Genomic DNA, 23,821 nt, shown 5'->3' with positions numbered 1-23,821 from the left:
AACTGGGCCCCTGGGGATTAATTCTTCTATATATTTTTAAAGATCAGGCACTAACCCGGCCCTTGGTGGAAAAAAGAGACAGATACAACCACTCTTTGAAGCAACAATAGCTTTATTATTCATCCAATGCACTGTATTCAAGTATACAATTTTATTTAATGTCACGAGCAAACTTAAGAAATTTAAAGACTGAACCGTGTTGTAACCAGAAATGCTAAAAATGGGTTTCAGGGAATAGCTCCAATCCACAGATACTCCTGACTGTGAGGCCGAGGGGAGGAAAGGGAGGGGAGGCCACGGCCATAGGTTAAAGGCCTAGATGGGTAACTCCAGGCTCCCTTGAGCCTCTGTGGAAACTGTCTTCCCTGCTAAACAGCATTTTTAAGGTTTCCATTTGTCCTTCAGACCACTGCTTTGTTTTTCTAATGGGCAAAGTATGTATGGTTAATTAATTGCTTTGTGCTTTATTGTTTCATGTGATAAAATATTTTTTTTAGAATTTGTGTATTTTGCCTTTAGTTAAGCCCCATTTTATTGAAGTACAATGGTCTTTAATAGACCATAATATATGTTATTAAAGTTTTCAAATGAATTTGTTTAATATAAATAAATCAATTTTAAAAATCAGACCCATCTCAAATCTCCATGAAGTAGAAATATTATGGAGTTTAGAAATGCAATCATGACACAATATCAAGAATACCTAGGTAGACTTGTGTAACTGCACAGCCAGCTACTTACAAAGCTAAAACCAGCTACTAGAGCCACATTTGCTTCATACACACAGCACCAAACTGATCCTGGCATTCTCCCAATATCACACATTTCAACAATTGAGGATTTTACTTTTGTCATTATATTGTCTACCACGTAACTTAATGGTCCTTAGAGGTTTAAGCTAAAAAATATTCTCTATACAAACTCTATTCATGTATGTTATATATTATAAATATACAAGTTTACTGAGATGTCAGGTGCTTGTTTCTACCCTTTTATAATCACATAGCACTGAAGAGTGACAGTTACGTATAAATTTTAGTATCTAAAGAATGCTGTTGGTATGTTTCCTTATTCCTGTGGACAACAGTTTGTGCTAACTCTCATTTTCTGAAGATGGTCTTGCTTTTTACATAAACACAACTCTATCACTCTGCAAATAGACGTCTGTCCTCTTGATCTGCTCTAAGCTCCTTCTGGTATTCTCTGCGCCTTCCCTCCTCTCATCTGTGGTCTTATTCTAATCAGTAGATCTGGGTGTGAGGACTCCACATTCCTTCCCACACAGTAAAGTACCTCCGCTTTGTGACCGCCGTGCTCTCAGTGACTACTGCTTTTCCTCTTCATCAGAGCAGACAGCTTGCTTTCATATGACTGAAGTTGTTCAAAGCCTGAATCTAGATAAATGGACTGGTACTATAATTTATAATTCTTTTCTAAAATGAAAATGAGAAACTGGCAAACAGGATTAGAAATCGTTCTGTCAATCACCTGACGCTGGTTTTCCTTTTGCAGCAGGAGTTTTGGAACGCTCACGCTGACCGTGGACTTCCTTCTCTTTTTCTGGTTCAGGAGGAGGGGGGAGAGGTGATGTAGCCTCAGTTGGGGAAACTTCTTCTTTTTCCTCAGCTTCCTTTTCTTTTAATTTCTTTTTCACTTCAAAAGGATGATAAGAATGGACTTTTATTAGCGGCTCCAGACACCTACTATTTCACTTGAACTAAGATAAACCTAAATTAATATAAAACTGCTCTTACTGAATTAGGGCGAACTTCATGATTTAGGGATCTCCTTTAAATCATTCAGTCCTTAAAACTAAGATTTGAAGTCTTCTCTGCCTGGTTAGAAATACCGTTTACCCTGCCTCTGATGGGGATGATGGTGTGTGTGTGTGTGTGTGTGTGTGTATCAGGTGGGAAGGCTTGCTGTGCCATGTGTAAAACCAACAATCTAGAAGTAGCTGGTGTGCTGCGATAGAAAGATAAATAATTATGTCAAAATTTCCAGGGGAAAAGCAAGGTGAAAAAGCACAAAGAGAAGATGTCAGAAGGACACGGAAGGGAAAAGAAATGTGCGGCACCGACATCTAGGGGTAAATACATATGAAGCATTTAGAACGGTGCTCAGTACACAACCAAGTCTTGGCATTTCATTCTTTCATGCAGCAACTACTTATTGAATCTGAGTTGTGCCGTGAAGAAAAGGAAGGGTTATAACAATAAGGTAAAACTACACTAGTACTGTCAGTAATAATAATAATACGAACAATGCTAGGCAGAGTTGTGGTTGCCAGAGATACAAAAGTAAAACAAAAGAGAAAAATCACTGCTTTGTGAAGCTAAATAGGACAGAGTAAAGGGGGTCAGGAGTGCTGTGGGGCAGCTCTTAAAGTTTATTTAACCAGAGTGCTTTGCAGGGTAGACCCACTGAGAACGTGGCATCTGAGAAAAGACTTGAACAGGTTCAGGGAATGTGTGCTCCAGGCAGAGCAGACAGTCAGCCCGAGGGACTTGAGGGGCGGAGCAGGGCTGGTTCCTGAAGGTCTAGGCTCCTATCGTTGTTATGGCCCTTTGCTTTTCGAGATTCAGGCTCACCCTTCCCAGCATGCCCTCCCCACCCTCCCTGACTTCCCAGCCCTCCACCCTGGAAACGGCCGCAACTTTACCCCTGTAGCAGGGGCAGTGAATAACTGCACCCATGTAATGGCTTTTTTTTTTTTGCGGTACACGAGCCTCTCACTGCTGTGGCCTCTCTCGTTGCGGAGCACAGGCTCCGGAGGCGCAGGCTCAGCGGCCATAGCTCACGGGCCCAGCCGCTCCGCGGCATGTGGGATATTCCCGGACCGGGGCACGAACCCGTGTCCCCTGCATCGGCAGGTGGACTCTCAACCACTGCGCCACCAGGGAAGCCCCATGTATGGCTTTTATATCCATACTCCCTTTGCTCTCAGATTATTCTTTTCAATTCAGCAAGGCAAGGAGGCTTCATTCTATTAGATTTTTTTTTTCAAACTGGATTTTTTTCTGATTATAAAAGTGATATATAATTATTGTTTTAAAAATTCCCACAATTTAGACAAATAAGCAGAAAGAGAAGTTTCCTGTTGACTCTTTGTCATCCTTCTCCCTCATCAAGGATTGTACGGCCAAAGAGAAAACCACAGGCCCCAAATGGCATCACTTGTGCTAAATAAAGCCCACGATACCAAACCTAGACTTACTACCTGCCTCAGTTGCAGTTTCTACCTTCTTCAGAAATGTAATTTTAATCAACCAGCTTGGAATTTTCTGGTCAGCGCTAATGAGGTGATCTGTCATGTGGGTCCTCTCTATATATCCCCAGCCCTGCAAAGAAGAGGCAATCTGCATGGTAAAGACCCTTGCAGTTCCCTTCCTCCAAAAAGAAGATGTCCTGGCCCAAAATAAACCTTTTTTTTTTTTTCCCCTTTTGCTAATGACTTCCCTGCCCCACCCTCCTATCTAAAAAAGCCTTCCATTTGTACTGTTCCACGGAGTGCCCTTCTAGTTGTTAGATGGGATGCTGCCCAGTTCATGAATAGTTGAACAAAGCCAGTTAGAGCTTTGAATTTACTGGGTTGAATTTTGTTTTTTCTTAGCATATATTGTCAGACTCTTTTCTGTGCCTACATATTTAATAATAGACATACTTTTAAAACCAAAAAAGGACAATTTAAATATAACCTGATTTTCCCTACTTAACAGTATATTATGATCATTTTTAAACAGCAGAATATTTATAGAAGTACCGTATCCTTTTATTTTTAGCTTAATCAGGATGTTTAATACAGAGCACTGGGCTAGGTAAATGTTTATTATTTTAATGACAAAATATTCATTAAAAATAATTAACTGATTGGAATGTAAATCTTAAATAAGTGGCAGTAGAGTCTGTTAATGTAATAAGTGATCAGAATGTAAAATCTTTAAGAAAATGTTGAAGTGAGTCTGATAGCTGGCAAAAACACTGATTCTAATTGGTAGATGTTTGAAGCTACAGACTAGAATCAGTTTGCTTTTGCCTCCCAATCAAGACCCTAGAGGTTTCCTCCCTCCTCTCAGCCTAATTTCCGAGTGTTAAATAACATGTTACGCCTCTTATATAATATATGGGTTGATTTTTGTTTTGTCTGAAAGCTTCACATGGGCGTTTTTGGGGAGCAGACATTTCGATGTGGGTGCTTGTCTAAGTGTGAGCTCCTGGGTCCCCAAGGTGACTGTGGCTTATATCTATGCACTATTTTGGTGTCAGTTCACCGATACATTATAGTAGTTAGGTCATAAATCTAGGGATGGGAGACAGCATGCTACCAAGGCAGTTTTAGAATCCTTGTGATATTAATTTTGACCATTTTTTATTATACCAAGAAATTGCAGTTGTCAATATAGTCAGGGGTGATTGATAAACAAAAGGGAAAGATTTATTTCTGAATTCATTTCTCAAAGGTAAGATTTCCATTGAAGTCTGGCATTGGCAGTGTATGAGACTAAAATTCCTTTCAATAACAAATTCCAATAATACTATGAAAAGTTAATGGGCAATTACTATTGGTTGAATGAAGGAGGAGGGAGGTCGGGATGGTTTAATGTAGGTGAGATGCACCCAGGAGCAGGCTTATAAATAAGTAGTTAATAGTCAGTAAATTCATACCAACACAAGAAGATTTGGGGGGAATAATCTGCCTAGTGTTTTCATCCTAAAAGGATAATTCACTCATTGTTTCCTTATAATGCTGAGGTCAACAGATTGAAATCTATAACATCCTATAACATCCTTCTCTATAACATCCTTAATTTTAACTCTGCTATTTTTTTCACCTGAAAACAACCTTTCAGCAAGATGACCTCTTTTGATTAAATTAAATTAAAAGGAAGAAAGAAAAATCTTTTATTTAGAAACATTTGCAGTGGAAAGCTAAAATCAGAGGTAGAAGATACTTATAGATGGTATGATCCAAAGAGAAGAGAGAAATTTGCAATCACATTTTCACTTCCTCCTAAATTCATTAAAACCACACATTTTCGTTATGTAAGCTCAAAATTATAAAGAACTGTAATTACCTTTATTCTCTTTTTTCATTATTTCAGTCATAAACGTTTCCTTTACTTTTTGGCACAAAGACTGCTTATCTATGTCAGCATTAATTTTTATCAAAATGTTTTCTGGCTCTGTAAACCATTGCTCCAATAAAGGCCAGTTGTCCAAGAAGCCTACAATTCTGCAAAACCCAAATGTTATATGAATATAGCATATTGACTGAAAGATTAGAGTAACATTAAGCATGATTTATCTGATGAATGTAATGAAAAAATAAGCTGCCAAAAAAAATCTGAAAAAGCAACTTTAAGAAATCTACAGGCAATGAAATACTATCCACTTTAAAGAAGAAATCATTTAACGCTGTCTAGACATATATTTTGAGGTATATGAATGAGGAAAAGAAGATTTGGCAATTCTATCATTTCAGGAAACCTTTAGTGTGGGTTCACATCTCTAAGTGAAGATCTAAGGAAACATCACCTATACTCATAACAGACTAAACTCTGAACACCCTTCTGATGGTGGCTACAGCCTGGGCCATATAGGTCATCTACTTTTTCTTAGAGAAGTTAAAGAGACCTTTGTGTAAGTATAGATGGTTCTGACTTATTTGCTTTACTCAAATATACTCTTGGAATGATTTTTGAAACAGCCTTGTCTTCCAAGAGTAGACAGGCTTAATGTAGCTCAAATTCCTCTTCCCTGGTTCACTTCATATTTTTAGAGTTCTAAAGGTTTCAAAAAATTGTCTAATTTTGTCTAATTTTTTTTTCCAATGAGCAAATTGCATACAATTGAAAGAAGGTTTTTTTAAGCATAACTTCATTTTAGTAGCACAGAAGTGGTTTTAGAATTACACTCTATAGTCTGATGCCTAGCTCTTTGACATTCCACGATCTTCCTTGGCATTTGCTGAATGAGGGCTGAATTAGGATTCCATATAATGAACTTGTAAGTTCATGTAGCCATAAAGGGAAATGTTGCCTGATTTAATTCTTTTCTTCCCAGACTATGATGACTTGTGCTCTGAATATAAAAGCTAACACGTAAATATTTCACTCAACATCAAAGCTACTTAGTTTTGTTTTACCTGTAAAAGACTGAATGCTAAGAAATACATTTATTTTCTAGATCTGATGATTCCAAAGTGACTAGTTGTCAGTCTGTTCAAAGGGTAAGAAACAAGAAGCAAGACACTGAGTTTTAAACTAACCTATGCTGTATTTGATCTCTTAAATTCTGGTCTTCATCCACATCTTGGTTTTTAGCAGCTACACGTTGATTTATGTCTTCATGAGGAGTTTCACTTGAAAATGCTTCAGCTATGTTATGGAAATTACTTAATTAGACAATTTGCTAAAGCAGTCAAAGTTGCAGCAGCACTGCTAAAAGATACTGATACAAGAAAGTCAAATAGACATGGTCCTGCCTTTGGTCCAATATTAATTAAAATGTTTAACAAAATGTTGAAAAAGTATAGTTTTGGGATCAGAATTCAAATTTCCCTTGGAAATTGGGGAAAAGGAGGTAAAATACAACATTAAAGAGGAGCTGTAGTTTTAAGGTAGAGCGTCTTGGGACTGACCTTGAAGAGATGAGAATAAAAAATGATGGTTTGTCATGAATAACAAATTAGGAAACAATTAGAAAATCAACACCATGCTGTAAAAGCTAAGAATGAAATAGCAAGGTGGCCATAAAGTCAAATATGCAACTTATTTGTGGATATCATATTACAGTACAATAAAGCGATTAATCTCTCTTTCTAAACTTTATGATTTTTCTAGAAGAGACATAAAGGAATATACGACAAGAGACCAAAACCAAAAACGATCTCAACTTCTCTGATTGAGTCTTATTCAGGATTAAGGTACAAAGTCCAGAATACTCATGAATTCAGAATAAATGGAAAATCATAAAGAGGAAAAAAACGCTTGAACTAGATTAAAAGGAATTAGATTACTCAGTCAATGCAAGAGAACATTGAAGAGCGAATTAATAGTGTTCAAGAAAATGAAGGACCTTCACAGGATATAGCAATCGATTGTCCTCCCTTTACATTCATGATAGAAAAAGAGGAAATTAAGTATTATAAGTAATTTAGAAATGACTTAAGGTATATGGGAGGATATGCAAAGGTTCAATGCAAATATCACACCATTTTATATAAGGGACTTGAGCATCCTTGGATTTTGGTATCCGAGGGGGTTCTGGAATTAATCCCCTATGAATGCTGAGGGGAGACTGTATTACATTATTTTATATTCACAACAAAACTTGTGAAGTAGGATTGTGATTCTAAAATTGTCCCAAATGGCATAGTTCATAAATGACAGAGAAAGGATTTGATTCCAGTCAATCTAATTCCAAGCCCTGAACTTCTTTTTAATTTTTAAACGATTTCTTGAACTATACCTGTCAAAAAGAATGCATACATGATTATACAGCTCAATGACTTCCCAAACTGAAAACAGCACCCAGATCAAGAAACAAACATTATCAGCCCTAGAAGCCCCCTCATATTTCTTTACAGTCACTATAAGTGACTAAAGTTATCCATCCAGAGCCTGCACTCAAAGCCTCTCAGTACCTCTCCCCATATTATGAACACCGCTGTTCCCTCTCAGGCTGACCAATGGCCCAAGGCACTGGCTAAAAACCCAGGCAGCCACGTACTCTTCCCTTCTGACAAAAGCTTATGCTCCCACACTGGCTGAACCTTCTCCTTAGGTCTCCTGGTCTCCTACCAGTTGGCTTTGAGTCTGGGCCACTCCTCTCTGCCCAGCCCTGGCAGGACTGAGGTTCAGTCTTTGAGGCCGCTTGGCTTTGGCTGCATGAAGGCTGCTTCCCTGTGATGACATCCTTCAGGCTTCCCCATGGACCCCAAGCATTGCAGGGCCATGCTGCAGGCAATGCTGGTGACTGGGCTCCCACACCCCAGCCCAGGCCTCAGGACCCCAGCCCACTTGTCTGGGAGGAGGAGAGAATAACACCTTTATTTTGAAAATCTGTCCTCCTTTGGCTTATATGACATTACTCTCCCTGGATTTCTTCCTTTCTCTCTAGCTGCTGCTTCTAAACACTTCTTCCTTTGCTCTCCCCACTAGCTGTCTTGGCTGTCATCCTGGGTATTTTTTAAAATACACTTTTCTTCCTAGATGATTTGTCTTACCTTCAAGCCCTTAACTTTAGTACACACTTCCCTCCTGACATCGAGACCCATTTATAGAACTGCCCTCTGAACATCTCAGCTTAAAAGTCCCATAGGTACCAGGTACTTCAAGTTCAACATGTCCCTAAAGAAACTCTTGTGTTTCTTTCCATATTGTCTAAGTGAATGGTATTAGCATTCAAAAAATTGTGCCAGTCAGCAACTTGAAGTCACCCTGTTCTCCCTGCACTAAATTCACAAGAAAATGAATGCCCCCATCCCCACTGATCAGTAAGTTCTATAGCTTCCCCCTAAATAGCACCTGAAGCTGACTCTTTTTACCTTGCCTCTCTAGCTGTCTTAATGCCTTTGTTGCTTTTCAGATGGTGATAGTTTTATAACTCATTTCATTGCTTCCAGTCTCACTCCCCTTCCAATGCATCCTCCACACTGCAGCTAGAATGACCATTACGAAAAGCATATTGAATTGCATTAAATCTCAGCTTTAATAGAATTCGGTGACCTCACATGGCTTCAGGATAAAGTTCAAACACTAACTTGGGGCAAGACTTTTCAGCTGGCCCCTGCCTACCCTCCAGGCTCATTTCTGTCACTCTTCCACACCCTGCTGCCTCTCAGTCCTAATGATAAACTTGCTGTTCTCTAGACGGACCCTGCTTGCCGATTCCCTCGCCCTTCCTCCCTGTCTTGGTCTGGTAAATCTCTTCCCATGCTGGGCTCACCTAGTATAGCATATAAGTGACTATACTATAATAATCAGCTTACTTTTGTTTCTTCTCCCACTACATTGTCAATGAGTCGAGGACAGGGGCTTGCCCTTCATTTCTGTACTGTCAGTTCCTGGCACGTTATAAATGTTAGATAAATATTTACTAGTGGCACCCTTTTAGCTCCCATCACTCTATAACAGTGTTATCTGATAAGACAGATCTTTCTGAGATGATGAAAATGTCTGCATCAGTGCTGTCCAGTATGATAGCCACTAGTCGCATATGTATGTGAAATGCGGTCAGTGTGACTGAGGAACTGAATGTTTAATTTATTAATTTTAAATCATTTAAATAACCACCTGTGGCTATTGGCTGCCTTGTTGGAAGTACAACTCAATACTGTAACTCCTTGGCTCCTTAGCTACAATTTCCACTAAATTCTTTGAAGGCGGGATCCATTTCTTCTTTATTACAGAATCACCAGTGCCAATCACAGTGTCTGGCATTTAGCGAGCACGCAATAAACAGTAAGTGAATATGTGAATGAACAAGATATTTTTGAAGGATAGAATTTCATCGGTCCAAAAGAGTTCAGGTGGGGTCTTGCTTAAGATGAGGAGAGAAAATTGGCAAAGTGACCTTTCAATGGCCATCCCAATCTTACATTCTAAAAAAGAAAAACCTTAAGCTATGTAAGAGTCACACTTTATCTTAACTTAAAATACTTGAACATAAAAGCTGCAGATAGATTTTCAAAGTTGTGGACATATTTAGCCTACTCATTTCTGACCAAAACATGTAAGAACTATAAACTCAATGATTGCATACAAGTTTTTGTGATTTAGAAGAACCTAATCTAGTAGTTGGCTCAGTTCACTTCAGACCTAGAATATATATGATTAGAAATACATATAAAAATAAAAAATTAATAGTGCTTTAACACTAAGTTCTGAGGGCAGATAAATAAGATTATTTATGTGTATATGTGCAAAAAACTTGAAAAAAAAATTCTCCCTGTCGTAGTGAATAAAGGGCAATTCTGAGCCTAGTTATAAGTAAGTGGTCTAGAATTAAGAAATTAAACTAGTTAGATGCTAACATCAGCTTTGATAAATTTTCCAGAACCATTTGTCATGTAATTTTGATAGGGAATTGAAAGAACTCACACTGGATTGAGTAGATTTCTTGAAAAATTTGTGCCAATTGGTTTCCTTCTATTTTTTGAAACACACAACAAATGCTTCCTAGGGATCCTCAAGAGGGTAGGCAAAACTTCTAAGGCCCTTGTAGGATTATAATCAGCTTTCAGGGACCATCTCACCCACAGGTCTTTGTGTGTACTTAATAATTCGTCATATCTTGAAAGCAAGTCAGACTGATTTGAGTTCAGGGCCTTATTCTGTCAGTAGATGGCCACGGATTGGCAGTATTCTTTGCCAACCGTCAGATGATCCTGAACAGGGATGAGAATTTGGCTGAACAAGCGGAATCATCACTACTGTCAGCATAGCTCCCTTGTATGGAGAGAAGTAAATTCTCCCTTTTGAGATCTGATGGACAGCATCCAGTTTAAACTACTGGGCTCAACAGCTGAAGTCATATCTAATGGCTTTGCCATTTTATTTAAGTAAACAATGAAAGGAAGGTCTCAAGGGTTTACAAACTCAAAATAAGGAAGAGTGTGACCTTGGACGAGTCAAGTGCTCATGCTTTAAATTTCCACCTATAAATAAAGCCACTGGAATAGATGATCCCCTAAGTCTCTCCTAGCTCCGAATGTCATTGTGTTAGTAGTAACAGCAATAATGAAAGAATGATGTTACCATTTGTTAAAGGGCAGTTTTTTAAAAAGGTAAAAGCAAGACACTCAAACAAATGTAAAATGACATCATCTAATTTTTCAAGTAATGAGGGAACCAGTAAGGTGTGATGTTACAACTAGTACAAATGACAATCTGAATAACAGGCCTATTTACAGGTAGTCAGGAATGCTGAAATAGATGGTAATAGATGAAAGACTGGTTACTATGTATACGGCAATGTAATATTTGGAATCATCTTTTCAAAGTATAGAAATTAATTTTATCTGAATTAAATCAAATTCATTTGCATGTTCATGAACCAGAATCATTCGAATTACTATTAGTCTCCTACAATTTATAGTTACAGAAGAGCTGAGTCAAAGCCAATGAAAGGCATAGACCCCTCTGAAACCAGACACTCCTCAGGGTCCAAAAGACAGTACTCAACCTTCTATTGAAAGGGTATCCAATAATCTTTTGTTCATTTCAAAGTCTTCCACTATTTTTCCTAGTGGATACTATGTGCCTAGTATCATGTACCAGATTCTATACTAAATGTTTAACATTTATCTCATTTAATGCCTGTGATATTGTGATATAATAAGAAATATATATTTGGACTGTGGCTCCTGACACAGAGCTCTGAAAACCCTTGTAATTTCCTGAGTGATAGAGGTAAAAGGAGCATTTATTTTTATTCATAATATGCCCCTTTCAACTTTATCTGAGTTTATGTCAAAGAGGTGACTCTTGGATGGTAGGACCTGTTGCCTGAGAAACCAAGTGACTTGAGGGCTAGAACTTTCAGTCCTACCCCCTGATCTCTAAGGAGGGGAAGGGACTAGAGACTGATCACCAATGCTCAATGATTTAGTCAGTCATGCCTACATAATGGAACCCCCATAAAAACTCTAAAGAAGGGATTCAGAGAGCTTGTGGGCTGGTGAATGCATCCACGTGCCAGGAGTGTGGCAGCCCCTGAAACTCCATGAGGATAGAAGCTCCTGAGCCTGGGACTCTTCCAGACCTTGCACTATGTACTTCTTCATCTGGCTGCTCATTTGTATCCTTTATGGCATTCTTTATAATAAAACAGTAATAGTAAAGTGTTTCCTTGAGTTCTGTGAGTTATTATAGAAAATTATCAGACCTGAGGAGGGGTCATGGAAACCCCCAATTTGTAATCAAGTCAGACAGGAGTGTGGGTAACCTGGGGATCCACTACTTGAGACTGGCATCTGAAGTGGGGAGAAGTCTTGTGGGACTGAGCCCTTAACCTGTGAAAACCTGTGATAACCCTGGGGAGTTAGTGCCAGAATTAGCCTAAATTATAGGACCCCCAGTGGGTGTTTTTCAAGAACTGGAGAACAGGGTGGTATGGAAAACCCACACACCTTTGGTGTCAGAAGTGTTGTGAGTAAAGAAGCAGTTTTCCTTTAATATCCAAAACAATACAATGAAGCATTCTATTATATAGGATGTGAAATGGAGGTTTAGAAGAATGAAGTACCTTCCCCAAGGTCAAATGCCTAATAACCTGGAAAGCCAGGGTTCAAGAATATGTGCTTTTACCCATAACCACTGAATTTGTGGAATAAAGTAATATTTTCATTTCAACAATGAGAAGTAGTTAAATAAACCAGGAATCTTGGCAAGACTATTTGACCTCAGTGTGGAAGGACTGCAGCCAACTGATACCTGCTCCTCAGTTAACACGCAATCCAAGGGAAGGATGTTACCAGATGCTTGCTTGCAGCACCAGTGTGGTTCATGAGTTTCATTTGGGTGGCACACCAAGATGTACTAGGTAGCTACAAGAAGCTCCTCCACGTATGCAAGCCTCGAAAAGGAGGGCGCCTCTCTGCCAGGGGGGCTGCCAAGTTGATGAAAGGGTTGAATGAGATGCTTGTAGTTGGCATGGAATTCTCCACGAGCTCCAGGCTTGGGCTACAGTGCTGAACACTGACGGAGCCCCAGGAGGCAACTGTGCTGGACTAGGTAATTCTTTGGAAGCCTAAATGGATTCTTTATTATCCACTTATAATTGTAAATGGGAATATTCACCATTTCAGGCAAAGAAAAATAAAGAGCTCTGAATTATAGAAAAGAATATTTTAAAAAGGTGTCCAGCTTACCCATGATGTCATTCATGCGATTCAGTGAGGAATTATCTGAAATATCTAATAACATGACAAAATCCAATGCAGAAGCGGGAAGAGGCACTTCTCTGGAAGTTGTATGGTCAACAGCCAATGTGGATATTTGTGATTTCTTTCCCTCCAGTTCTATGAGGTTTCTGTTGCAGCCTGTGAGTGCTTCCTCCAGAAGCTTCGCTTGGTTTAATGTCATTGGAAAGCCATCCAGGACCCAGCCTTTATATATAGGTATCTGACTAAATCAGGAAAGGACAAATCATTAACATTTTGATAGACACAAGTCCTTTAGGAATAATAACACAGTGAATCTTGCCTTTATCTTTCTTTCAATTTCACAGTAACCTCCTTCTGCATGAATTTTATTTCTTTACAGCCAGAATTAGGTTTCCTAATGTACCACAATCGCTCCCTTGCTCAAAATCCTTCTGTGGGTCCCTGCTGCCCTCCAAATCTATTCTAGAAGCCATAACATGGTATTTAAAATGAACTGGCCACAACTTACTTCCCTATAACTTCTTCTCTCACAATTTTGAACCATTCACTTTGAACACACCGATCTCCTCCCTGTTATGTGAGTATAAACTGTACTTCCTAGCTGGGTTCATAGGCTGTTCCTCTTTAAAATCTCAATTTCCTCATCTATACAGCGGGATAACATAACACACCTCACAAGATGCTGGTGAGGATGAACTGAAATGACACATTTTGAGAACCCAGCACAGAGTGTAGCATAAGGTGGATATTCACATCGCCAACCTGGAAACTTCTTCCTACCCCACCCAATCCAGCATGGAGTCATAACAGCCTGATCTGAACTCCTCTGGACTCTCAACCACTGCGCCACCAGGGAAGCCCTAACTCTTATATTTCTTGACAGAAAAATTCAAGTGAGTCTTCTGTATCTCAGTTAGATTATAAGTTGCTAAAGGGTACGGGTCATTTCTTTGGTTTTTGTACTCAGTGCAGCATCCTCTATAGAGAATAGGTGCTCCAGGAATTATTTTAGTTCTTTAAATTGGAAAAAAACTTCAGCTTTGCTCTTCCAAAACCCTTCAATGATGTAAGATTAAGATTTTGATTTTTGGATAAAAAGTTATGACTTCATTTCTTTCTCTGCTAAAACTCATTTAAACAATTAGAATCCCTTTCTAAAGGCTTGGAAGTCTGCTTTGGTGCCTGTACATGATCCTTCTATCAGTGTGGCAAGGAAGAAGGGGGGAAAACCAAAGTTCAGAGAGGTTTTATTACTTGTTCAAAGTCATAAAATTGCACGTGACCCCAAATCCAGTGATCTTTCCACAGTATCAAGCTGCCTTCAAGTCACGGCTCCTATTACCCCTATTAGGCTACGAAGAGAAAGGAAAGCCTGCATTTTGCTTTGATAATTTGTCCAGAGTGTGGTAAGCATTCTGCACAGAATGAGTTTGTTGATTCATTGGCCTCAGCTAGAGGAGAGAAATTTCTTGAGCACTTTACCAGGTCTGAGGGACCTCTTCTCCCACCTCCAGTCTCAGGAGCTCCTTCAGAGGGAGGAGGAGGTCAGGGCCACACTTGTCATGATGTAGTGTGAGGACACCAGACAACAGGGAGTGAGGAGGCCTGGGCTTTGGCTCTTGCTACACCACTAACCAGATACGTGACTGGATTGCCTAACTGAGCTGCCACGTGCCTTCCTTTCCTCACTGAAAAAGGACGCATTTGGACTAAATGAAAGGATGTCAAACTGATGACAGTTCTCTAACGGTGCCTCAGGGGCAGAGGGGATGACGGTAGTTGTGGTGGTGGTGGGAGGGTAGTGGAGTTCTGGGGATGGGGTGTAGACACTCCAACTTCAGTGAAACCACAGCTAAGATCTGCTTTACAGCTGATGCTTTTCATATACAATTTTCTTTGAACAAGGACTCCCATGGCTTATTCCAGTACTGAAAAATGTTGCAACTATTAGAATGAGATCCCTTGCAGCTTTGAGAATAGCATCACTGTAGCCCAGTTTCTTCAGTGTTGCATTCAAAGAGTAATCAGTCCAAGATACATCACAACTGAGAGGCAACTTAAATCTTTAATGAGGTCTCTTAAGAAAACTCTAAAGGGGGAGTCCATTCCAGATGCCTGGCAAAACTTCTCCAAAACTTCCTGTTCTCACATCTCTCGGTCTTAACGTTTCTCAGGCAGCAGAGCTACCCCAAACCCCTCACTCACTCGAAGCTCTGCAACACCCTGCAACAGGAGCCTTGTTGATTCCTTTTTCCAGCCTGTTCAGCCTCATTTCTTTATTACACGGATCAACGGAGCACCTATGGCTTCTTTTAATTTCTCTCTTTTCTGTATTGTGAAGGAGGGCTGAGGAGAATCCTCTATCCTTAGAAAGGAGGAATTATAATATTATAGCCTACTTAAATTTTGTCTTTACCCTTATTGTACATCATCTCTGTGCTATGCATATATGTGAGTCCTTGCCTGTGAAACCTCTACTTTCTCATGGCCTTCCTACCCTGCACTGCCCAGCCTTTGGGTCGCAGGGTTCACTCCCTCCTCCAGAAACACAAAATGAGGAAGCACACTGGCCCGTGACCACATAGTTAGGGTCTCTCTTCTCCAAATCCCTTGGCTTTCCGAAGTATCTAATTTCTCCTTGAATTCCCCACACAGGATAGAACTTAACCTGAATTCACATCTGGGTGAATGAAGTCAAAGTTGGTAAAGGGTGGGGGGGGGGAGTGAAATATAGACATGTAAATCACAAAATTTATCTTTATCTTGCTGTGTTTTCTTAGGTAAATTCATTAGATGCTGAACATAAAAATATTTCTGTATTATCCTTTATACAACTCTATTTGATAAAGAACATATTAAATAGATATAAAAGAGAAAAGTGTGATACATACTTAATAGCATTTACCATGATGCTGACTAGCAATGTATCAGATATGCTCTTTCCTTTCTTCAGCAACTTTTCTGATTTTGCACCAAGCTGAGCACGCACAGTGAGCTGTGAAAATAAACAATGGTAGGGGACAGCTAATTTAAAAGTCAGATTCCAAATATTTGGAGGGAAAAAAATTAAATGGTCGTGTTCTCTGGTGAAGACACTTGTGATAGTTTAGCACAATTTTGGAATCAGCCAAGCGTTTAAGGAAAATGTATATGCAGATTTCGGGGCTCCTCCTCTGACTCCCTCCTTTCCAAGATCTTCCTCTTTAATTACCAGCTGCTCTGGCATCCCCAAACTTCACTCTCTAATACCTTAAATCAAAGAGATGAGGGCTTTCTTCTCGAGTTCTAACCACTCGCGGCACGCAGATGCGGCACGTCCTCTGGGGTAACTTGCATAAGCCTGGCTTTTGCCCACTGAAGTTTTCTTCTGTCAATGGTCAAATCCCATATATTTTCTGCCTGGTTTTTGCTGTTTGCTTTTTTGCTGCCTGCTTCAGGCCCTCAGATAATTAGCTTTTGTATTTTGTCCAGCCTTTATATTGTTATCTGTAGGAAGGCTAGTCTAATTAAGCTACTTCATATCCACAGGAACATCCCTAGCGCCTATTCTGAAATAGAGTCAGCCACCAGAGTGAACATTTTATGAGTCAAATGATACTCTGTCTCTACTGAAAACCCTGCAAAGGCTCCTCCTTTACTCCCAATGTCCTCATCATTGCCTATAAGGCTCTGGCTGCCCTGATTCTTCTCCCTTTCCACTCATCTCTCTAACCTCATCCCTTCTCTTCCCCCACCTTGCTGGCCAACCATCTTTCTGCTTCAAGGCTGTCATCCAGCTATTCTGGCAGCCTGAAATGGTTCCCCAGATCCAGTGGGTGATTCTTTCAATCTGCTTAAATCTCACTCTCTCAAGGTGATCTCCTTACCCTCCTTTTTCTTTTTTGATGGCATCATCACCACCTAATGGTTCATATAATTCATTTATTTGTGTGTTTATGGTTTATTATCTCTTTCCATCTTTTAGAATGTAAACTCCATAAAGTCCAGGAACCCTGACTTTTTGGTTCACTGACATACCCACTCCCCCTTTATAACAACACATGGAACAAAGTATGCCCTTTGAACTGAATTGAATATGGAATTTGGGGGATTTGTAACTCAATAAATGTAAACATAAAACTATAGTTAGTCTTTCTGTGAATTTACATTTAAAATACACAGGTAAAAATTATAAGTCCCCCTTTATCACTTTCTCTAAACCCATTTCTCTCCCATAGGTCATCACATTTACAGGTTGCTATATATTCTTCCAAAACTTTTTCTATCTTTAAGCAGTTTTGAAATCTAAAATATTATGAAACTGGTTTCCTTGATGAAACAAACAATAAAAGTATATACTTTTATTTATTTACTTTCATTTTATTTAATAAAATCCCACTTGATTAATCTGACCATTCTATTTGACGATCAAAAATGTTTCCAATATACAGTAAAGCAATACTATATATAGAAATATTAGTTTGCATTAGAAGCAGTAGCCTATAGATTGTTGTAAACCTTTTTTCAGGGATTAATAAAAAACTGCAGAGTCAACAGTAAGTCTAAGGATAAATTCTGGAAAAAAAATCTTTAAAGGTAAAGAAATTGTGAAAGGAAATAAAAGTCCTAAATTAAGAGGTAAAGAAAAACACATAAATATAAATTTGGCATAAGTCTAAAATTTTTAAAAGCACGTGTTTACTTTCTTACCTGGCAAAACTGAAAGCAATTTCCACTGCTTTAGATTCAAAGAATATTAAGAGTATAAAAAATATCAAGTAGATTCAGGTTTAGCTAATTTCACCATCAGATTTATTTTAAGCCAAAGAGGAGCACATTGCTATTTCATTTCATTTGAAGATGAAAATGCTGTGAAGAGGCTATGAATCAAAACACATTTCAATACACTAGTAGCCAAAGTTAGGTTATAGTACTTACTTCAGAGAAACGATCACTTGCTACGACTTCTTCAGCTTTTGGTGTTTTTCTAGTATTGGTACCTAGCAATAGAAAAAGTGGTAAGAACATACTCTGGTATTTACAGTTAACAACCATGTCAACATTTGACCATCTATGGCTTTGGACATGTGGATTATTGGATTCAGCTATGCCTGAGACACTCAGAGGAAAGAAGTAAAAGCATCAGCACAGCATGGCGTTTACCTTCATTCCACAACATTAAGTCCCTGCCACTGTGTGGTTTGGTGTTTTCTATTTCCTTCCAGTATGGCTCACTCAGAACAATATCATTAGAAATACTTTAACAGAGTTTGGGTTCTCTTTCCGGAAAACAAGCCAAGATCTCAAGAGATGTCATTAAGATGTTAATTTGTTACGTTTTTACTTTCCTGGATTATCAAGTTACAGGTAACAAACACTTCTAAATGTGGAAAACTCTAGAAGTCAGAGGATTTTTTTAGTTAAATTCAGTGGAAAAAATAAGTTTTCAGAGTCTGTTTATAATTTACTGGACTTCTGTAATAGAATATGTCACAAAATATACTTATGATAGTTTAAAAAAATCAATTAAAATTATCTTGTAAGAAACAAATAACTGAAACAAGGGACAGGTTATGTTCTTTTAAAGGATGGGAAACTTGACTGCTCTGACGGAGTTGCCTGCTCATAATAAATGTGCACGTTGTTCAAGGGTGATAGCAAGAATGGTGATGACACAGAAGGAACCGATTTTATGCTAGAATATGAGGCAACGATTGAATATGGCAAACTAGCACAAATAGAAAAGATATTTAAGATTTAAAATTGTTTTCCTTCAATGGTTCTACCAAGGATCTGAAGGATTAAAGCCCAGATCCCAAGGGAGGTAACGTTTCATTGGTTTTGGGAAGCTTGCTTCTATTTGCTTTGCCCAAGGCTGGGAATAAACTTAGCTTTATCTAAGGAACCACTGCTCAGGTGGATGGAAGAGACAGAGCTGCAGCCTTCCTCATCACAGTGAACAAAGCAGCAGCTTGCAGAGAGCACAGCAGTACTCCCCCCAACTGCATGGGTGAGAAGAAAGCATAAACTACTGTCTCCCTGCAAAGCCAGGAAGAGTGACGATGATTTAGCCTGACTGTTTTCAAAACCACAGCAAAACTGAGCAACTACTTGAAGGGGTGTGAGAAGATTCCTTTGAAATTGTCATCTCTTATCCCCAGTTGTAGACAGTGGTTAGGGACGTCTGGGTTTATCTTGCTGTCTCTGTCACATGACCATGTAGACAGCCATGCATCCCTCCCCGTCTCCCCTTTCTTTCCCTGAAAGCTGGTTTGTGCTCACATCCGTGTGCTCTTACTGTTTGTCTATTTGTCTCTCTCATGAAAATGATGGATGATTTGTTTCGACATCTTACTTACTAAGTCTGCTTTTATCTTCTGTTTCTGGTAATGTTTCAGCTGAAAATACATTTTGCAGATCCTTTGGGGAGGAAACACATGCGAGCACACATGGAGAGATTTTAACATTGTCATATTTTAATAACATTCTTAATTTTATGTCTATAAGTAGGGTTTAAAAACATAGACTATTTTATCTAAAACATTAATGATATTAAGAAGAGCTCAGTGAGTTCTGGAAGCAAACAAAATTTGATAATTGTACTTATAGAAACACACAGTAACCCATGGTATAATCTGTCTTTCAATTTCTATGTAAAATAAAGCAACTGCCATTTTGAAAGTATAATGGGAGCTGAGAAAGCGGTAGAGTTTGTGGAAAACCACCTTAGAAAGAACAATCTTAGAGGTGTCAGTCATAGCCAAAAGGGAAATAAAGGAAAAACATGTACATTATCTATCACTGTATTGATTAGAATACAGAGTACCACAACAGAGAAGAGGCAGCCCACCGTGAAGAAAAACTCTCCCAGTTTTTTCCAGAATCACGTTTAAATGGTATTTATTTTGCAGCTCATGCAAATGACCTGGATTAGATTCTCTGCTAATTTATTCAATTTCAGAAACAGGATAAGGCAGGGAAAAGAGTACTGGATTTAGAATCTGGGATTCCAATCACAGCCTAGCCGTCAACAAGCCTCTGACCCCAAGCAAATCAACTCATGCTTAGGGTCTCTACTGTCTCCCTTTAAAATGAGCAGGTTGGACCACACCATGATTCTCGGGGGCTGGGGGGGGGCACATTCTCCTAATTCCTGCCCTAGTATCTTTATGTAATAATGTAGCAAGATGCAACACTGACAGAAACGGTAATGCAGGTAAACCGTAAGAGACCTTCCCCTACCAGCCACCCGTCAAAACTGAGATCTACTAGTCTAGATCAGAGGTCTGCAAACTATGGTCCCTGGACCAAAATCGACTGGCTGTTTTTACACCCTCACCCTCTGTCTGCTCCTCTCCAGCACCCTCCTTGGCTGCTGCCCAGGACTGGCATCAGGCTGCATCTACGAGATGGGGACTTGCCGTTGGCCACTGTCAGGCTCTCGGGAGTGGACTTCCATTCTGAGAGCTGGTGACGTGGCGAGCTCATCCAAAACACTCACCCCTCTCCAAGCCCTCACAATTGGGCCCCTCTACCCCTTTACCAACTTTACCAGCTGGTGGCTCCTTCCTCAGGAGAATGTCTCCAGCTGATGGTAACTGGGCACAAAGCCAGCCCACCACCCTGGATGGCCCACCTAGGCAAACTGATGTGTGTGTATGTATGTGGGGAGTGGAGAGGGGAGTTGAAATTTTCTCTCATTATGTAAGTACCTATGTAATATCCTCGATATTGCTTCTGGGCCCATAAAACTTAAAATATTTACCCTTTGGACCTTTACAGAAAAGTCTGACAACCTGTGGTCTAGAGGATCTCTTTAGATGCCATCCAGTTGGAAATCTCTAATGTACGAGGTGAAGAAAAGAAAACTAAAATCTCACTTGCCTGGTTTTCTTTACTACTCTCTTGCCTAACTGGTAGAGCCTTTTCTTCGGCCACTTTCTGAAGGGCTCCGCTGATCTTCTCATTGTTGTGAAATGCTTGGATCGCTTCTTGGACGAGAGTGTCAACAGAAAGTACCTGAATAGGAAAGCCTAAAATACAAAAGACAATTTTATTAATAACTTTTCAAATAGGAAATTGACATCATTGTTCTTCTGTGCTGGCTTCACCCTTAGAGTACACTGTTCAGGGTACCCCAGCAATGTTTTTTGGATCAAGCTGGTTTTTTTACTATGGCGGTAAAATTCACATAACATAAAATGAACCATTTTAACCGTTCTAAAAGATGCAATTCGGTGATATTTAGGTCATTACAATGTTGTCCAATCATCACCACTACCTTTTTCCAGAAAATTTTCATTACCCCAAAGGAAACCCTGTATCCATTAAGCAGTCACTCCCTGTCTCCCTACCCTTGCCAACAACTAATTTGCTTTCTGTCTATGGATTGGTCTATTCTAGATGTTTCTTATCCATGGAATCATACAATATGTGGTCTTTTGTGTTCGACCTCTTTCACTTAGTACAATGTTTTCAAAGTCTATCCATAGCACGTAGAGTACTTCACTCCTTTTATGGCTGAATAATATTCCATTGTATGGATATATCACACCTTGTTATCAGTTCAGCAGGTGATGAATATTTGGATGGTTTCCATCTTTTGTCTATTATTAATAATGCCGCTATGAACATTACTGCATATGGTTTTTTTTGAACACCTCTTTTCAGTCCTTTTGGGTATATACCAGTGGTGGAATTGCTGGGGTCATATGGTAATTTTTTATTTAACTTAATGAGGAATCACCAACTACTTTCCATAGTGGCTACACCATTTTACACTCTCACCACCAATGTATGAGAGTTCCAACTTCTCTATATCCTCACCAACACTTTTTTTCCAATTTTAAAAAATTATACCCATCCTACAGGTTGTGGAGTGGCATCTCACTGAGCTTTTGTTAGGCTGCCTTTTAAAGAGGTCTATTTAACATCTCAATAATGACTTACCGTTCTCTGCCTTGGACTGTTACAAGACAGACTGGCCTCAGTGAAAAATTTGAGTTTTCCAGTAAAAACAGTAAAAGGTAAGTATTAGTGAAGAAAAACTAATTAAATAGATGGAAAACTATGATTTCGCTTCTAACTGAAAGAACTTCTAGATAAAAAGCCAAAAGTTTATTAAAGGGAAAGAACTCAATCAATGTGAAGAATTAAAGCATTTATAATTTTAAGTTGATATCCTGTCTTTCTTTTTTTAAAATGAATTAATTAATTTATTTTTGGCTGTGTAGGGTTTTTGTTGCTGGGTGCAAGCTTTCTCTAGTTGTGGCGAGCAGGGGCTACGCTTCTTTGCAGTGGCTTCTCTTGTTGCAGAGCATGGGCTCTAGGCGTGTGGACTTCAGTAGTTGTGGCTCGCGGGCTCAGTGGTTGTGGCTCACAGGCTCCAGAGCGCAGGCTCAGTAGTTGTGGCACATGGGCTTGGTTGCTCCACAGCATGTGGGACCTTCCCGGACCAGGGCTCGAACACGTGTCCCCTGCATTGGTAGGCGGATTCTTAACCACTGCGCCACCAGGGAAGTCATGATTTCTTTTCTATTTGTGACAAGTTATTTCTTTCCTACTTCATCTATTGGTAAAGTAAAATCTATGATGAAAGTTTAAGTAAAGTTTAAGACATTATTTCTCTTTATACTGTGCATCATAATTATATAGCAAGCTCATATATCCGGGTTTCCCTGGGACAGTCCCAATTTATAACTCTCTACTCCTAAAAGTGTCTGACTTGGACAATAAATTATGTGATTACCTTATTACAAAATTCTTGATGACAGAATTTCCAAATATATTTGCAGATTCTTATGTATGTTTTCTACAGACATAGCCATTTGCAGCTAGAGTCATTGCAAATAAAATCCAATAAAGGAAGAAAACACAAACAAGAAAGAAATTTTACTTTTCTCTAGAGACTTTAGAGCAGTAGTTTTTCCACTAAATGTTTTCCCCAACACGCATCCTTTTATAACAAATGAAGGTAACTCAGGTACTGTTGATTCAACTTGAGAAGGAAGAGAGCTTTCAATTAGTCTGTGAATCACATGGCCCAATATGCAATTGTTGGAGGGTGGTAAATTATCAACCATTTCTTCTGGTAAGGCCCATTCTCCAACCATGTTCTGCAAAAATAATAATGAAACAAACAAAACAGAAATATTCTTCAAAGTGGAAATTAAGTATGTAGGAAATATGAAAATTGAAAGTAAATACAAATTATAGCAAACAAAAGTGAATCAATACTTTAAATAATTACATTACATAAATGAGTAATAACATGAATATTACTTTCATATTAGACAGTGAAAAATGAGCTTCCCATATTAAAGTAAAAAAAAAAAACAAGCCTCTAAAATACTTAACAGTTTATGAAAGTAGGCATATTGAGTTGAAACAAATTGTAATGCAAGCTGAGCATAAGACACTTAAATTGATATTATCAGTAGAGAGATAAAAGACAGTAAGAGTTATTCGGCTACCCTATGCAAGTACTAAGCATATAGGATGGATTAACAACAAGGTCCTACTGTATAGCACAGGGAAATATATTCAATATCCTGTAATAAACAATAATGGAAAAGGATATGAAAAAGAATGTATATATATACATGTATAACTGAATCACTTTGTTGTACAGCAGAAATTTACACAACATTGTAGATCAACTATACTTCAACAAAATTTAAGAAAAAGAAAAAAGAAAAAAAGTAGCAGTGTTCCTAGAAGTAGCAGTTGAGTTCCTGGTGCAGAGGTAGCTGCTGCAACCTGAACCTCTAGTGCTCCGTGGTGGTGACAGTTTTCTCATCAGAACTTGCTGTGATGGTTCTGATCATTTTCTTTGGAAGTTTAACCTTGAGCCTGGTTCTTGAATCTACCTACTGGTTCACTAAACTACCCAACATATTTTGAATGCGTTTTCTGCTTACTCAGCATAAGTCAACTTTTTTGCTTGCAATTAGA

At 38.9% G+C, this 23,821-nt stretch overlaps 1 protein-coding gene and 1 long non-coding RNA gene across 4 annotated transcripts in view; one reads left to right on the top strand and one right to left on the bottom strand.

Moving 5' to 3' along the window:
• SPEF2 (sperm flagellar and cilia associated 2) overlaps positions 1-23,821 on the bottom strand; it is a 174,576-nt gene that overhangs the window by 88,456 nt on the left and 62,299 nt on the right. The window contains exons 10-18 of the mRNA XM_022599378.3: positions 22,764-22,983; positions 20,753-20,901; positions 19,228-19,309; positions 17,807-17,868; positions 15,781-15,884; positions 12,875-13,131; positions 6,269-6,377; positions 5,076-5,233; positions 1,489-1,653 (exon numbers count right to left, since the gene is read on the bottom strand). Of these exons, the coding sequence (XP_022455086.2) occupies positions 1,489-1,653; positions 5,076-5,233; positions 6,269-6,377; positions 12,875-13,131; positions 15,781-15,884; positions 17,807-17,868; positions 19,228-19,309; positions 20,753-20,901; positions 22,764-22,983 (1,306 nt within the window). The remainder of the gene's footprint in view (positions 1-1,488; positions 1,654-5,075; positions 5,234-6,268; positions 6,378-12,874; positions 13,132-15,780; positions 15,885-17,806; positions 17,869-19,227; positions 19,310-20,752; positions 20,902-22,763; positions 22,984-23,821) is intronic.
• The window catches only part of LOC111187578 (uncharacterized), a 70,202-nt gene that overhangs the window by 42,285 nt on the left and 4,096 nt on the right, over positions 1-23,821 (top strand). The gene's annotated exons all lie outside the window — the stretch shown is intronic.

Source organism: Delphinapterus leucas, chromosome 3 (genome assembly GCF_059928025.1).
Source record: "Delphinapterus leucas isolate spDelLeu-1000000601 "Yukka" chromosome 3, BTC_Dleu_Yukka2, whole genome shotgun sequence".
Lineage (NCBI taxonomy): Eukaryota > Metazoa > Chordata > Mammalia > Artiodactyla > Monodontidae > Delphinapterus > Delphinapterus leucas.
Note: the sequence above shows the minus strand (reverse complement) of the source record. Positions and strands in the feature narration are given on the sequence as shown.